Genomic DNA, 17568 nt, shown 5'->3' on the forward strand with positions numbered 1-17568 from the left:
GCTATTAGTACAAGCAGCCTGGCACTGATCTACCTCCCGGACCTCATGCCTAACTTTCGACATTGCTACATGATCTTGTCATCTACAAAGTTCACACTCAAGAAACACACACACACACACACACACACACACACACACACACACACACACACACACCTCCTAATGCCTTAAGTAAATTTACGATTGTGTGTTGGGCTGCATCATAGCTATCCCGGAATGCATGCAGATCACAGGCTGGCCAAGCCTTTCAGAACAGTCATTTCAGTCTCTGGTGATATCGGCTGGCTGCCCCCTGTCCCATGTCACCGATCTGCAATTTACCATCTCCGATTCTGCTGTCTTGACGATGGCCACTTTATAGGAAGTCTTAAAGCTGCATGTTTAAGGCTCTGGCCCGCTCTCTGTGCGTGTCTTAATTGAAGCTTTTAGGCTGTTTTGTTTTATGTAGTTATCAATGGGCCCGAGTTTAGTGCCGTCTGCTGTTGTCCTTAATTTATTTCCTCTTTTCTGTTTTGGATTATTTGTTCCCCATTTCCTCCCTTCTTCGGGCTATTTGCAGATTTTATTTTTATTTTGAGGTTAGGGTTTCATGGAGACTGGCTGGTCTCAGACCCATTCTGTAGCCGGTGATGACCTTGACCCTCCTGCATCCTGTGTGTCGGGGTTATGGATGAGTGCCACCATGCCAATTTCATTTGACGACTTTAAGTATTTCAACGACCTATTATGTTCTTGCCCGGAATCCTCAGAATAGTCACGGCCCTCCCTAATTGTACAAGGCATCATTACAATCTCCTTACTGGGCTTCTCAGTCTGAAAAAAATTAGTATTTTACCATTTCAAGGACAATGTGACCACCTAACCTCATATGGGTCACTGACCTGGCTCTGTCTATGTGATTTTTGCCTTATGACATCTATAAGCATTGAGAACCTGGTTGGGCAGAGTTGCACTGGGTGTGTTTGTACATGTATGTATGAGTTTGTATGTGTATTCGCATATGTATGTAACTGTGTTTGTGTATGTATGTGTGTATATATGTGTGTTTGTATATGTGTGTATGTGTATGTATGTGTTTGTGTATGTATGTGTTTATATATGTATGTATATATGTGTATGTATACTTGTGTATGTATATATGTATGTGTTTTTATGTATATGGGTATAAATGTTTGTATATGTGTGTGAATTTGTGTATATGTGTGTGTGTGTGTGTGTTTGGCTATTTCTGCCTTCTAGGCTTAGAATAAACTGAGATAAACCCACAGGTTAGAAGAAGGTTCCTACATCAGTTAGTCTTGTAGCCCTGACTAGCCTGGAACACACTATGCAGGCCACATACCCCTGAAACTATGGTTGATGCCCTGCCTCTGCCTCCTGAGTGACGGAATTACAGGCGTGCATTGCCACACCCTGTTCATGCTAGTGAATGTGATAGTTATTAGTACTGTCGACTTGACAGAATCCACACTCAGTTAGAAGACACACCTCTGGGCGTGCCTGGGAGTGTCCAGATTAGGTTAATTGAGGTGGAAAGATGCACCAGAAATATGGATAGGATCACTCAGTGGGCTGGAGCCCTCACTGAAGAAAAAGGAGAATTGAGCCTTCATCTCTCTCGGCTTCCTGACACTGGACGTGATGTACCAGCTTCTGCTTCTGCCTCTAGCCAGGAGCCCAAATAAACCCTTCCTTTCCTGAGCTGCTTTTATTGGGTAGATTGTCACTGCAGTGAACAAAGTCACTAATGCTGTGGGTCTTATCAGGAGAAAGGTGGGAGAACACGGAGGGGTGGGTTGTTCCGATACAGGGCTGCTCTCTGTGGAGGTATGTTTCCCAGGCAATTGCTTTCAGGCTCAGTTCTGAAAGCTCAGCTCAGTATTATTTGCTTCTGGTTCCTGGTCCAGTCCTGAAGTGGCCTCTCATGTTCTCTCTTGTCCTGTTATAATGTCCTTGCCATTAGATGTCCTCAGGAGAGAAGTCCAGGAGCGGAGACGACCTGTCTTCCACGGTCACCCAGGTGATTCTACCCCCCACCCCCCGACACTTCTGAGCCACATCAGAGCTTCCTGCTGGTCACTGCTTTTATTTGGCAGCACTCACTAGGCTGAGGTTCACATATTTAGAATGCCCAATGAATGAGAGATGGCTATTCTTACATAAACGACACCTAGACTTGGAAATGAAAAATATGGAAATCCACCGATGGTTGTAAAAAGCAAGAAAAATAGTGTCCTGTGTGGAGAGATGCTTGATGAAGACTTGCCTACATGCTAAGGATGTAGCATTGGGCAGACTTCTTGCTTAGCATTCAGGAAACCATGGGTTTGATCCCTGGCATCACACAAACTGAGCTTGGTGGCACCTGCCTGTAAACCCAGCCCTCAGGATGTGAAGGGAGGAGGATGGGAAATCCAAAACTCTCCTCAGCTAGTAAATTTGACGCCATCTTGGGCTCCATGAGACTCTGGGTGTTTTTTGTTTGTTTTCTTTTGCTTTGTCTGCTTGTTTTTTGCTTTTTGTCTTTTTGTTTTTTGTTAAAGATGTCCTGAAGGATGCCTAGAGACCTTCGAAGCATAGTCTATAGCAGGCTGATATGGAACACCAGCAAGCAAATAGAGCTGTAGAGAGAGACCACCAAAGGAAATGTGGTATGGCTTTTGAGATAGGGTGACCCAGTGTGTGGGAAACCAAAGTGATGTTTGAGAGACAGCCATGGTCAGTGACTGCCAGTGTGGCCTGAAAGGCTCCAAGGTCATTGGAAGATGAAGACCCTTTTTTTTTTTTGGTTTTTTGAGACAGGGTTTCTCTGTGTAGCCCTGGCTGTTCTGGAGCTCACTCTGTAGACCAGGCTGGCCTTGAACTCAAAAATCCGCCTGCCTCTGCCTCCCAAGTGCTGGGATTAAAGGTGTGCGCCACCACCGCCCGGCGAAGATGGAGACCCTTAGTCTCAGGACTGGGAAGAAGGTTATCAGGAAATGCTTGCCTGTGAATTCTAGGAATCAAGTTCCTACCAAAAATTGCACATTAAAAAACGAGGCAGACATGGTGGCACATGCCTTTAATTCCAGCACTCAGAAGGCACACCACAGAGCTTCAGGCCAGCCTGGTCTACAGAGTGAGTTCCAGGACAACCAGGCTACGTAGAGAAACCCTGTCTTCAAACAAAATTAGCTAGCCAGCCAGCCAGCCAGCCAACCAACCAACCAACCCAAACAGAAGTTAAAATAAATAAAAATAAAAAGCTGGGTGTAATGGCCTGTGCTAATGTCAGCACTGTTGAGGACGAGACAGGTGGACCCTGGCCTTGGGGATTTGAACCAACCAAGCCATATTCTCTCCTTCTGAGGCTAAAGTTACCCAATCATTGCTCGGGGCTGACTGTAACTTTGCTGACCCAAGGTTCACCCTGTCTACCTGCCAGAAGGCTTTCCTAGGCTCAGAGTTCTCGTCATCTCTCCTGGCCCTTCACCCAAAGCTGGTAATTATGCACCCTGGGCTTCCCTTGCCGGCCTGACACTCTTTTGGCAACTTTGGGCATCTACCTCCTTTTCCACCTTCACTCCCTCAGATGACTAATCTCAAGGTCAGCCTGCTGTGTTCTAAGATCCTCAGGAAACAAGCCTGTGGGCTTGTCAGTGAAGGGTTATATAGATTGGATAAACCGAGCTGGGAAGACCTACCTCATCCATGGGCAGCGCCATCGTACCAGATGGGATCCTGGACTGAATCAAAGACAGAAAGCTGACTGTCAGCATCGTCTTCCCCTGCTTCCTGACTGTGGATGCCGTGTGGCCATCCACGTTACGCTGCTGCTGCTATGCATTTCCCACCAGGACAGACTGAATGTACCCTTGAATTCTGACCCAAAGTAAACCCTTCTCCTCTTAAATTATTTACTCTTCTATTTGATTACAGTGTAAAGAAGTAACCAAAACACCCCCAACTCAAAATGGGCATCACCACAGAAACCACAGGCTGTGTCTGGGTCTGGCACACTGGGGCCTCAGCTACACGACTCAGATGGGCTAAGCTCACTCGTACCCCAGTCTTCGCAAACTGTCAAGAGCTGTCTGCACCCCGCCCCAAAGTGACAGAAGGCAAACAGCCAGCAAATGATTCTGAATTAAGTCTGTCTGGGTTAAGGTGGGGTAGTCAGTTTTGACACAGTTATGAAAAAAATACAGCCTAATTTTTGTTCAAATGCACCAAATTTACTGCCTGGATTTTCATTAACTACTGTCAAGGGAAAAGCAGACCGACAAGATAAATTATGAAAAAATTATTTTTAATGTACAAAAAAAAGACGTATTTACAAGTTGAGCATGTCATCTCAATTTATAGCATGTAGAAAAAGCTAAAAACGTTTGGCAATATAAATTTGGCTGGACGGTTCACCCACAGTATATTCAGGTGTGACAATGTCTACAGAAAATAGATACAGATGGACAATGGGAAGTCAGGGTCTGTGTCATGCAATGGGCTCACACCACGAGAGCCAGAGACCTGTGGGCATGGTCCAGAGCTGGCATTTGGAGTTAGTCCTGTCTCTGGATTGTAAACAGAGAAGTTTGCTGCCCTGGGACACAGAGGGTTTAGATACTGTTAAGAAGTTCCTCACTGCAACCAAGGTCATGACCAGAAGGAAGCTCTGAGTGGTGAGGTTTGGTTTGGCAAAGTTTCTATTAACTCAAAGGGACAGGTTTGGGATGTGTACATGTGTGTGGTCGGAAGAGGCATGGGTTCACCCTGCAGTGCACTCCGGACTGATTCTTTTTGGAGTCAGTTTCCACGTGCCATCTCTTATCTGGGGCCAGGCCATACTGAACAAGCAAATTCAGTTAATGGTTCCTCAAAGTCCAAGAATCAATCCCTTCCTTTCCGTCCAACCACAAACACCACGCATGTCATCATAGGTCCACACCAAATAACCTGGAGAGGAGGGTAGAGGTCAGGGGACCAGAAAGGCTGCTCCGGGTGGTTCGGTGTTGACTGCTGGCCACCAGCACGGTGTGGAGGAGGCCTAGAATCTCCCACAGGAGAGTGGTCAGACAGTGCACTGGAGAAACAGGAGCGGGTAAACATGTGACTTCCTTTTTCTGGGGAAAGCCTCTTTCGCCCTGAGGCCCTGTCCATTCCTAGTCCACAGCAACCCAAGGTGTGTGGACACAAGTCTTCTTCCCAGGAGGGGCTTCACTGTACACTTCAGAACACTGTAAACAGGCCAGGAGAGCCCCTCCATAGTAAAATACATGTTTTATTAATTCTTCTCCACTCAGGAAATTTGCTAGTCCCACTCTGCCTAAGGGAATGGAGATGCTACCCCAGGAGTATCCCAAGGGATGCAACTTTCTCCTCTGTGTCGAGCAACCTTGGCAAGCTTCGTGGAAGAATCCAGGAGAAGCAGTAATCCCTTTTCCTTGCAGGTGGTAGAATGGCAAACTCATCTTCTCAGAGCAGAGAGTATCCAGCGTGGTCTAAGATTCAAACCCAAAGTGGCTCCCCTCCCCTCTCTGGGCATGTACTTAGAAAGCCCTTGGCCAAAGTACTCTCTCATTAGCTGAATGACAGAGGCAAAGAAGCCAGAATCTAGTAATCTCATAAACACCAAAGGCTGGCAAGCATTGTGTAAACGAGTTTCTTTCTGAATAAGACTTTGAGTGTCCCCAAAAATAGGCCAAACGGCAGAGAGGATGCCCCTAAATCTTTTCTTAAAAATACTTGCAAGTCTGAGCTAGCCATTGCCCAACCCCTCAGGCCTAATGAACACCTTTGGAAAAAAACAGATTAGACCCTTATATTCCAAGAAGGTAATGTTGCTCAGGTCTACTGTGCCAGGGGCCGGGGTCTCTAGGTCATCATATTTAAAAACTTGTTCTCCTCAGCCAGGCTGGTGAGCATGGAGCTCATGTCCCCCACAGCCATGTTGCTGATGCCCGAGGGGATGGAGGGCAGTGTCAAGGAATTCCGGGGTGTGGTGAGGCGTGAGGAATTCTGGGAGAGATTGTGGAGAAGGGTTGGGCTCAGTGCACCAGAGAACAAACTCGAGTGATCACCATCGTCCATGATGGCGTCAAAGTCAATCTGGGGGGGCTCCAGGAGCTGGGAGTCCACGGTACTGGACACCTGGTTGACTCCTGGTGAAGGCAGAGGCTCAGGCTGGATATTGTCTGAGCAAGCTCGTGGTTGTGGCGGCTGGGGCTGCATGGCTGGGCAGCCTCCGTTCTGTTCATACATGTGGATCTGGCCATAGTAGTATAGCGTGTTCTGGTCCTGTGACCGCCCTGTGTCCTGAGATGGCTGAGGAGCTAGGGACACCATGGGCCCCGCTGTTCCCTTGGGCATAGCTTCTGCTGTCTCTTGGTTGGCTGATGTGACCATGGTTTGGCCAACGGTCCTGGCATACAACTGCTGCTGCCCAGAACGTGCTCCACGGTGACGGCTAGCCGTGTTGGGTTCGAGGGGTGGACGAGGCTGCATGAGACCAAAGCCCGTGTTCTGCTGGGACTCCATGAAGCTAGGCTGATGGGATGACAGAAGGTTGGAGCCCTGTTGGTAGCTGTCCTGCTGGGGATAGCTAAGGACTGGGTGAGGTTGGGATACCGCAGCCAGGGATGAATTGGGAATCCCAAGCTCTCGTTGATGGCCACTCATGATGGTGGCATTGGGGACAACTTCCATTTGCGGAGAGAGTCCCAGGTGGCTGGGCTTGGCTGCCATATTGCTGCAGGAGGGGGAAAACTGGTTCAGAGACCCATTGACAATGTTTGGGCTCAGCTGGGGGTGGGCTTGGCTGTAGCTGGCCTGAGGGCTGATGGCTGCAGCCACACCCAGGCACTGACCACTTGCAGTTGGCTGTTGAGGCTGTTGTGTGTAGTTCCCTCTTGATGTGGAGGGGGCTCCTCGAAGCTGTAGGTGTGGCTGGGTGCTGTCGAGACCTCCGGAGCTGCTCTGCAGGGATTGTGGACTATATCCTGGGTACTGGCCAAAGGCTGGCTTCTGCTGAACCACAGCCAGGTTGCTCTGAGGAAAAGGAGGTGGCTTCACCTGGGTGGGCAAGGCATCCACAGTGCCAGAACTCACCTCGTTCCACTGCACAGGCATGTTGCTCTTGTTGAGGGTGGAGGAGGGGCTGTAGCTCAGCTGGCAGCCCCCTAGTCCAGAAGGGCCCACGTTGGAGTCGGCAGCTGCTACCCTACGGTGGCCTTGAAGCCCAGGACTGGGCAGTTTACAGTTCTCAGGGAAGCCGGTACCTTCTGTGGGATACACGTGCCTCGTGCTGTTATCCAAGGTACCACCGGTGTGAGCCTTGATGTACTGTACCACATCATCAGGCAGCACCAGCTCATCCTCCACCAGCCCCAGGTCGGACTCCAGCCCTGTACCATCTACCCCGGCAGCCATGGCCTCCATCACCACGTTCTCATTGATGCTGGGGGGTCTGGGAGAGTAGGCGCCGCGGGTCAGGTTGCCATCTACGCCGGGATGGCTCTGTACATGCAGGCCACGCCGATCAGTGCAGGATGGCAGTGAACCTGGATTCATGTTGTGGGTACTGTGGAAACGTTGTACTCGGGGCAGAATAAGGGGGTCTGGGCGCCGCACAGGGTCGCTGGCCCGCCGCGTGCTGCTGTTCGGCCCCTCGTGGGGGAAGGCAGGAGCCGCACCTACATAGCCATGGCCGTGACCATGGCTGTAGGTAGGCCCATCGCTGCCACGCCGTGGCCCCAGAGGATGTGGGCAGGTGCCGGGCAGTGCACGCTCAGGAGCATCCAGTAATGCCAGGCGGGTACGAAGGCTTACACGATCGAGGCCCGGCAGTGGTGTGGGTGGCGGTCCACCTGTGGCCGCCGCGTACTTGGCACGCAGGCTGTACTGCTGCGCAGGCGTGAGGTTGAGCAGCCCTGGGCCACTGCACTGGCTGGCCTCACTGGAGCGCCGGGAGGCATCTGTGGAGATGGGGTCATAGGAGTCCGCTGAGCTGGCATTGTGCTGGCGTACACCACCAAGAGGCGAAGCCTCGCTGGAGCGACGGCTGGAGAAGTATGGGGAGATGCCAGAGGAGCGGCGGCTCACGGTGTAGGCCGAGCTCATGGTGCTGGTGGAGCTGTCTCTTCGTTCCTGCAGCTGGCTCAGCATCGTCACTTCGGTCAGCTCTGGAAGCCGCTGGCTGGGCAGCAGTCCCGCTGGTCCACCGCTCCCAGTATTGTTGAAGTTTTCCAGGACAGAACCTAAGGAAAAACGAGGGGTCACATGAGGCCAAGGGCTGTGCTCCGCAGGGCACAGACTCCCTCGGCTGTTTCCCAAAACTAAAAGATCACCTACACTTTGTCTAGTAGAGGTAGTAGAACTAGTAACCAGTTCCTCTACCCACCCTGTCGTTCAGTACATCAGTAACCCAGCTCTGTGGTGCTTGGTGCTCTGGGGCTTGCTCTGCATGTGAATTTGAGCCTGGGTCCTTTGGGATGGCAGGTATACTGCCTCCCTTTCCTTGAGCCTTTGCCTTGATGCCTAAAGGCTGAGTTGCTAGGTACGGAAGGAGCCGCATCCTTTGTTTAGAGGTTGACAGTACCACGCTTCATGAAGAACAGCATGCATGTTGGAGTTGCACAGACCTGAGCTAAGTCTGACTTACTGCTGGGGTTTGGGTGGGTACCTTCACCTCTCTGAGCCTGTTTCCTTTCCATGCAGCACAAGGTAGGGCCAGCAGAGCGCCTCCACATTGGCAGCTTGCCCCTGCACTGAGCTTCACCCTCTCCAAACAAAAGAACCTGGTCACTTTGACCTCTAGTTCCATACCAACCCTTAGGAACCGTTAGAGGCCAGGCATACAACCTACAACCAAGGAACTAGCTTTATCCAGCTTCAACTTGTTTGCGGTGCATTTCAGTAAGGTAAACTATATCCTTTATACTTTTAGGGGGACTCCCCCATTTATCATTATACTTGTATACGATATATACATGGGTATATGGTATTGGGTATGCATATGGTTTAAGTGAGGGCAAGCTTAGGTAACCTAAGCCTGTCAGTCAAACACAAAAGACTATCCACACCTGCCCCTACCAACCTGCTACTCTTCTTCCTAGAGGAAGCCCAGGGCAATGCCCAGGAACTCTTGAACTTGTAAACTGGCATATACTCATGCTTCGTTTGATTCTGAATAAAACTTTTCTGTTTTGTTTTGCTATTTCTGTGGGTATCTTCAGTTCTTTGATTGAAGAAGACACCAAGAACCTGGAACCATCTGATCTGCCCTACTGTGGGCAGCCAGTCAGACGGCATAGTGCCTGGAGGAACTAGCCCCAGGCTCTCTCTCACCCAGCCTGTTATGCCTCACTCACCATTTGCTGGAAGGGGAGGCAGCTTGGTGTTGCGGGTGTGTGGAGCTGGGCCGGCCCACGAGCAGGAATCCTTTAGAGACTTGAGCTTCTCTCTCTTCAGCTGCTCAAAGCGATGCATGGTGGTCAAGTGTTTGCGCAGCTGCAGGCCACCAGTGGAGGGTGCAGCCAGGGCTGAGGTGTCAGCTCCTGGAGATGGGTCATCCAGTGCTGTCAGGTCTCCCAGACTCCCGGGCCCTGTCCCCGGCATCTCCACGCCACTGTCATTGTTGGGGGCACTGCCCAGGGGTGAGGGCTCGCTGCTGCAGGATGACTGGGCCCCGGGGCTGGACTGACACAGCTGTAGGGACAAGGTAGAAGACACAGACAGGCTCAGAGGGCGTGAGAAGTCACCTGGTCCTGTGAACCATCCCTCATTCACAGCATGCTCTACATGCTTGGGCAGGGACATGAGGAAGCAGGAAACTACTTTAAAGAGGCACTTGCAACCCATCCTTTGTGTGCCTGCATAAGATGATTAAGTCTAACTGTGGCCCTTTTCCCCAACTGTGAGCCTGACCCAGACTGCCTTCCATGTAGCAGCATGTGGCAGAACCTGTCGTCTTGTAGGCAGAGGGTGACTAAGCTCATCCAGGAAGAAGGCATTCAACGCGGCACTGCTGGCGTGCCCAGTGGACTGAAGGATAACAGAAGTCTGGTGACTTGTTGGACAGCTGCCTTCTACTGCACAGGGTGCTCCTGACAGGCCAGGGGCAGGTGCTCAGGGAGGGAAAAGTGGTGGGAGCAGGGAGTTCTGGGGTGTGGCTATTGCTTGCATGGCCATTCCAAACTTAGCTTTACATATCAACTTGATACAAGCTAGAATTGCCTGGGAGGAGATTCTTAATAAGGAATCTGTGTGTGTGTGTGGGTGTGTGTGTGTGTGTGGGTTGTCTTAATTATTAACTGAATGTGGGAAGACCTATGCTGAGTGTAGGTGGCTGCGGGCTGTGTGTCCTGGACTGTCTAAAAGTGACACTGAGTGACACAGCAGGCAACGACACGTACACTCTCTTTGCTGTGGACTGCGGGTGTGACGTGCCTAGCAGCCACAGTGCCTGCCTTGATGCCCTCAAAAATGGTGGGTGGGAATGTGGAACTGTAACTCGAATCCTCACCTCACATTTGCCCAGCTGTGCTTTTTCTCAGGGTTTTTGTCACGGCAGTGGAAGTGAAACTAGAATACTTGGCTTTCCCTCTCCCTCTGGGCTGGGCTGGGGCAGGCAGATAAACAAGGACACACCACAGAACTCTACAACATCCAGTGCTGCCTGAGGCTGGGCTGGGAAGCAAACTCTGGATGCAGTAGTTCGAGGCTCATCTTTGAGTCAGATGAACTCCCTCCCTGTCTCTGCCTCTTCCTTGGGAAGACGGCAATAGTCCTACACGCTGAGCTTAGCGGACATGGTCCCCACAAGCAGGAAACTCCAGTCCTCACCATGGTGCCCTTCCCAATTCTTTGCTCCGTCTAGTCTAGACTCACCCCTGCTGTCCCTTGATCTCCACACCTCACCCCTACCCTCCGTTGCTCCCCATACCCGCCAGCCTCAGTCTGGCTGCCTACCTCTACGTATTCCCACGGTGCCACCCAATATCAGTCTCTCCAAAAGCCAGCTCAACCTCTGTTCATCCAGGAGCAGTGGAACAGCACCCAGCCCACCCTCGCTCCCTGAGTGTCCCAACCCGACCCCATTCCTCTGCTCACCTCAGTAGCGTCTATCCTTAGGGGAGGTACAGTTGGGAAAAAGAGGTGGAGACAAAGAACAGGTGGTTAGAACAGAAGGAGCACAGGCTAGAGCAGGGAGGACACAGACAGGGACAGAGGGCTGGGGACCCACGGTGGCCCCTGGGTACTGGAGGAGAGGCAAATGTGTCCTGTGCAGATTGGCATGGAGGAAGGGCGTCTCCCAGCCCCGGCCTCAGTTGCCCAGCAGAAGCTGGGTCAGAGAAGGCGAAGGAAACGACACAGGATTCATGAGTGTATACAAGGTGATAAACGAGGAGAGCTCAGCTGTAGCGAGATGGGCATCGCTTCGTCCTGAGAAGGGGGTGCTCTAGCAGGACCCTCAAGAGGAGGCTGGGCTTCTGGGCCTCGTGCAGCAACTGAGCCCTGCCAGCTGGGCACCCAGCTCTGTCTTACCCCGGAGCTCTCTCTCTTGATGGCTTTAGTATGTAGACAGTCCTCCACAGTGTGGCTGGTGCTACTGGCCTCCACACTCTCCTCAGGTCCCCGGCCACCTGGCTCGGCGCTGGCCTCATTGTCCCCATTCTCCTTGAGCAGTGGAGCACGGACGTGTACATCATTACGCTGTTTCTTGGTGACATGGGCATCTGGCCCATGGACTGTCTTCACATGCTTGCGGAGTGAGCTGGGGTCTGTGTACCTCTTGGTGCAGCCCGGGATCTTGCAGATGTAGGGTTTCTAGGAAGAAAACCAGGCCTGGGTTATGAACGGGGACCCAAGGACAAACTCTGAATGGGTGCTTATAGCTGTTCTGAAGCTATTCCATGTTCCCTGCCCAGCCATGAAGTGAGTGCACCAGGTCAAGTCCGTAGGAGCCTGGGCTTTCCATCTATCTGCCTTGTATACTACCCTTGCATGCAGAGGGGTACGGTGTCAAAAAGAACTGCTGTCAAAAGAAGCTGGTGACACGGATCAGAAAGAGGACCCACATGCTCCCCCAGAAACCAAGACAGGGATGTCAGCCTCATTAGACTTTTGTAGACAGTCCTTGGCAATCCATTAGTCTCTAGCAGATAGGACTAAAGAAACTTTTAGTTACCTGGCCACTGAGGGCACACCTGAGTATCTGAACATCTTGTCCTAGGCTTGTACACACTCAAATCTACAGACACAAACCACCACCTTAATGTACCTAACCCTGCACATATCTTCCCATACATATAACATACATACACACATGCATATACCTACAAACACACACTTGGCCCCACATACACTCCATATATGCGCCCCACCACACACATACAAATGTACTACATGTAAATACCTTCATACATGTATACATGGTTCTATATTTACATGAGCATAAAGTACTTACACATATGAACACCTTTCATCTGCAGACATATGCAACACACACACACACCCCAATCTTCTAATCCATGCATATATAAATATGTAACATACCTTACTCCCACATCTATACATGTGCATACAGATACACAAGTCTCCACATCACCTATCTCCATAAGTACATACATACATACATACATACATACATACATACATACATATTGATACTCCTCCCCAAGGATGGCTTCAGTCTGGAGAGACCAAGACCGCAAGGTGACCAGAGGCCTTTGGGACTGCCTCTCACTTCTAACATGCACTGAGGTGAGGTCACTTTTGGACCCACAGTGCATCTAAGCTATTAGAAACATTCTTTCTCCCAGGGCTGCTGCAGATATGGATCAGTGGTTTAGAGCACTTATTATTCTTACAGAGGACCTGGGTTCAATCCCAAGTACCTATATGGTAGCTCACAGCCACCTGTAACTTCAGTTCCAGGGATCTGACCTTCCTCTTCTGGCTGGGCACATGCGTAATGCAATGTGTGTGTGTGTGTGTGTGTGTGTGTGTGTGCGCGCGTGAGAGAGAGAAATACATAAATTTACATATATATATGAAATGTTCTCTCTTTGGTCTGTCTGAACCACAGAAATTGTATAGCTGAGCATGGACTGGGGAGTCATGTTGAGTTTCCTCTCTCTTGGGCCTGTCTAGGGGTCCCACTTGCTCTGGACAGACAGTTGATGGCCTAGAGGAGCCCAGGGAGCACTAGCCTCTGCAGCAGGAGCCGCCTGCTGCATATGCCAAGTCCTGATAACACTAGGGTAGCTATTCTGTAGGAGCACACTGACTTGTGGGTAAAACAATGGCCTAGGCTGTTTCACAGCTTCAGGGTGGCCAGAAGGTCTGCCTCTAGGTCTGTGACACCACCTAAGAGATTGTCACCTCTGAGTGTCAGTTTCCTTATCTGCAGTAGAATCCATTCAGTGGCCAGAGAAGCAGGTGGGGAAGGGGCACCTGGCATGTGGCTTGTGCTGGTTATCTTTATTGTATTGTCTCAATTAAGCTGATTGATATCGGAAGACACAGCCCACTGTGGGCAGACTGTTCCCTAGGCAGGAGGCTGTGAACTGTAAGAAAGGAGGGACGGAACTGAGAACAAGCAATCAAGTAAGTAAGCATGCATGCATTCATTTTGCTCTTGATGAATATGGTTATGAATATCACCTGACTTCCCCACAACAGACCATATCCTGGAATTTTAAGTTGATTTGAGTCCCTTTCTCTCCACGTTGCTTTTTGTCAGGGTATTTTACCCCAGCAATAGAACACAGTTTCCACTAGTCAAGGGCAATGCATTTACCCGCGGCAGGGCCTCAGAATGCATTTCTGAGCCCAGCCATGCGTACCTCATTGGAGTGGGTGCGGTTTTGGTGCTTGGCACGGTCCGAGGCATTGGAGAAGGCCTTGTTGCAGCCTTCATGTTCACACACATATGGCTTCTCCCCTGTGTGGGACCGCAGGTGTGTCTTCAGGTTCTCCAGGCGAGAGTAGGCCTTTGAGCAGCCTTCAAACTGGAAAGAGGTGGACTGGTCAGAGAACACACTCCAGATGCACGTCAGGCAGCTAGATGCAGGGGCTCGCCTGACCTCTTTCCCTCTCCCCTCCTATGGCACACATTCCCACTCGTGCACCCCAAAGCATGTGTTTTATTAACGACAGTTACTCTCTATTCTAGAAAAATACTGCAAGGGCTACAGTATAAAACTATAGCTCAGACGTATCAAAGACCTTGGTGGGAGAGCTTTTCTGTGAAATACAGGAGCATGTATGTATGTATGTATGTATGTATGTATGTGTGACATTTACATGAACAAAAGCACACATTTATAAGCTGTTCAATTCTTCACCATTTTTCTTCACTATTTTATATGCCAGGCTGAAGCATATGAACATCTGGATTTCTCCACAGTCTAGCTCTTATTATTAGCTGGCTTTTGTTTTGAAAGATATTTTTAAAAAAATTTTATGTGTACTGGTGCTTAGTTTGTCCGTATGTCTGTACAGTACATGTATGCCTGCTGACCAAAGAGCAAAAACAGGGTGATGAATCCTCTGGTCCTGGAGTTACAGCTGGTTGATGGCAGGAATTGAACCTGGGTCCTTGGGAAGAACAGTGAGCACTCTAAAATGCTGAGTCATTCCTCCAGTTCCTGTTTTGTTTTGTTTTTGAGACAGGATCTCATAGAGCCCAGGCTGGCCTCAAACTCACTGTGTAGCTAAGGATGGCCTTGAACTTCTGACCCTCCTGCCTCCATGTCCTAAGTGCTGGGGTTATAAGCATGCACCACCACACTCAGTGTGTTGCCTGGGGATGGAAGTCAGGGCTCACACATGATGGGCAAGAACTCTTACCAGCTGAGCTATGCTTGTCCCTACTCCTGCCAATCCTTTATAAGAAACAAAGTAGGAGGGCCAGCTAAGTAATGACCCTGTGACCATGGGTTAGGTAATCATTTCTTATATATGACAGCTAAAAATTGGATTTCACTAAATTAAGCTTTTGTGTTTCAAAGGGAATTATCAAGAAAATGAAGACAACACACAGAACTGGAAAAATATTTGCAAACACCGTATGATTGATAATGATCTAGTTACAGAAAGAATTCTTATAACCAAGTAACCAAACGACGAGTACTGATTCCCAAAGAAGATGTACAAACAGGGGCTGGGGAAATAGCTCTGTGGATAAAAGGGCTTGCTGCCAATCCAGATGCCTGGACGTGTCTCTGGGACTCACATGATGGAGGAGAAAAGACTGACAAGCTGTTGACTTCTATGCATGTCTCACACCTTCCCCCTCCTCTGCCTCATAAACAAATGTAATTAAGATGCTTTCAAGTGTACAAATAGCCAGTTCGATATCATTTGTCATTAGAAAGCACTGAGACCATAAGGAAGAATAAGGGGTCAAGGAACACAGGGCCCAGCCGTATCCAAGTGTCTCTGCAAGGGCAGGAGGCTCACCGTGCACTTGTGCGGCTTCTCACCGGTGTGCCTGCGCATGTGGACGACCAGCATGTACTGGGCCTTGAAGGGCTTCTGCTCTCTGGTGCAGGCCTGCCAGCGGCACACGAACTCCTTCTTCTCCCCGTGGATGTGCTCATTGTTGATGTGCTGGGGGCCGGAAGACAAGGCAGGGTGGGGAGGTGAGGAAGTGCCTCTTCCCTGGCGCTCACTCTCTATTCAGCTGGGTCTTCCCTTGTGCAGAGTCCCTCCTCACACACACCACCTCCTGCCCTCAGGAGACCATCCCAACACCTCTCTACCCTGGGACATACGTAGCACCCACCTTGGTGAGGAGCACTGCAAGTAGCTGTGTATCTGTGTGTGTGGGATGGGGTTGTGTGTGCATACATGCGCTTGAGTGTGTGTACACAGCACATACGTGGATGGAGGACCCCAGGACAACTGCTGAGTCCCACATGGCCTTGGTGAGGGTGGAATGACATGGCTCCTCCCCTGGGACAGAGCCAACAGGGCATGGGGGTATAGCTCAATGGTAGAATGCCTGTGTATCACGCCTGAGACCCCGGATCCAACCCCTTCCAAATACTTCTGTGTGATATATGAATGTGTATATGTTTCTATGTGTATGTGCTTGTGGGTACAGGTATGCACAGAGGCCAGAGGTCAACACAGGGTGTCTTCCTATCATTCTCCACCTGGATTTTTGGAGACAGAGTCTCTCAGTGAACCTGGGCTTACTAATGCAGCAAGATCAGCTGGCCAGTGAGAGTCAGGGAGCCTTTGTCTCCATCTCTCTAGTGTTGGGATTAGAGACAATACACCACTGCACTTGGTTGTTTATGTGGCTGTCGGGGATCAGGGTCTTTAGGCTTGTATGACAAGTGCTTGTCTCACTGAGCCATCTCTCTGGCTCCTCCTCTAAGTTTACTGATGATCAAAGGCAGCCCACACACCCCAGTTGAGGCTCAGGGCCTGATCTTTGGGGACATGGTGATTATGGCGGTGTTCCTGAGGTACAAGCACCACATGCTGGCTAAGTGTGCAGTGAAGCAGACATACTGACCCTGTGGCTTCTGATATGTATAAAGGAGGTATCCTATCAGTGGAAGATAGGGCTTCCTCAGCTCTGATTTTGAGGGAGGGTACAGCTAGATCCTGACTCTCAGCTTCCAGCTCTAGGCACAGTGCCAGGCTGACCCTGGGGCTAACAGCCTACATGAGGTGGGTCAGCCAAGGTCACAGCAATGTCACTGCCTGACTTCTGCCTCTTCCTATTTTTACAAGGTACTTCTGGAAAAAACCCTGAACTCATGTGCGGTAGTCTCTCCCGGACAAATACATCTGCAATCTACACTGCTGTCCAGGAGTTGAGTGGCAAGCTCTGGCAGCACCTTGTCCTGGAAGATGAAAGGCCACTGGCCCGATGCCCTGTGCAGCATCCCAGCTGTCAAGCACAGATAACACCACCTTGGGAGCCTGTAAGACAGCAGCCCTTTGAACTTCCAGAAAAATCTTCTCCCATCAGCCTCCCTATCCATTCATAAAGCCTTTCAAATGAGAAAAATGCTTCCTGACTACGCCTTTCATTTTTTTCTTATTGGTTTACTTAGCGACAAATTGTTAATAATGGACGAGGGTCTGGCTTGCCATCCATCTTCCCAGAGAGCAGAGGCAGTGCTAGGCAAAGGCAGGTCTCCTTTGTAAAGCAGCCTGATCTTCCAGGGCCAGGTAGGCGTGATCCCCTAGGGCCACAGAGATATCCCTAAAGCAGTCCTTCTCAGGTCAAGGCAGGAATCTAACGAGGATTCTGTCCACTCGGAATTGAGGCAGAGACCCTCCTTGGCCTGGAACTCCTCAGGCAGGCGAGGCATCTCTTGGCCTCATCGGTGCTGGCATCTGACACCACGCCCAGCCCCTTTGTAAAGGGCTCTTAGGAACAGAAGCCAGACCTTCCAAGCACTTTGTGGACTGAGCAGTCTCCCCAACCATGGAGCACGCCTTTTTACGCTGTCACCTCTGTACTTCTGCTTGAGCCGGGTCCCAGCCCAAGCACTGTCCCCTCTTCTCCAACCTAAGTGCTTGAACCTGCAACGCACAGTTCTGATTGCTACCTTTGCCTATGCT

General features: G+C 50.3%; 1 protein-coding gene across 3 annotated transcripts in view; it reads right to left on the reverse strand.

Moving 5' to 3' along the window:
- Positions 1-4280: 4280 nt before the first annotated feature.
- Gli2 (GLI family zinc finger 2) overlaps positions 4281-17568 on the reverse strand; it is a 224076-nt gene continuing 210788 nt past the window's right edge. For all 3 annotated transcript variants that reach the window (XM_076941028.1, XM_076941029.1, XM_034513602.2), the window contains 5 exons: positions 15442-15591; positions 13824-13988; positions 11521-11802; positions 9345-9681; positions 4281-8231 (listed from right to left, as the gene is read on the reverse strand). In XM_076941028.1, the coding sequence (XP_076797143.1) occupies positions 5851-8231; positions 9345-9681; positions 11521-11802; positions 13824-13988; positions 15442-15591 (3315 nt within the window). In that variant the 3' untranslated portion in view covers positions 4281-5850. The remainder of the gene's footprint in view (positions 8232-9344; positions 9682-11520; positions 11803-13823; positions 13989-15441; positions 15592-17568) is intronic.

The sequence above is a fragment of the Arvicanthis niloticus genome, chromosome 10 (genome assembly GCF_011762505.2).
Source record: "Arvicanthis niloticus isolate mArvNil1 chromosome 10, mArvNil1.pat.X, whole genome shotgun sequence".
Classification (NCBI taxonomy): Eukaryota; Metazoa; Chordata; class Mammalia; order Rodentia; family Muridae; genus Arvicanthis; species Arvicanthis niloticus.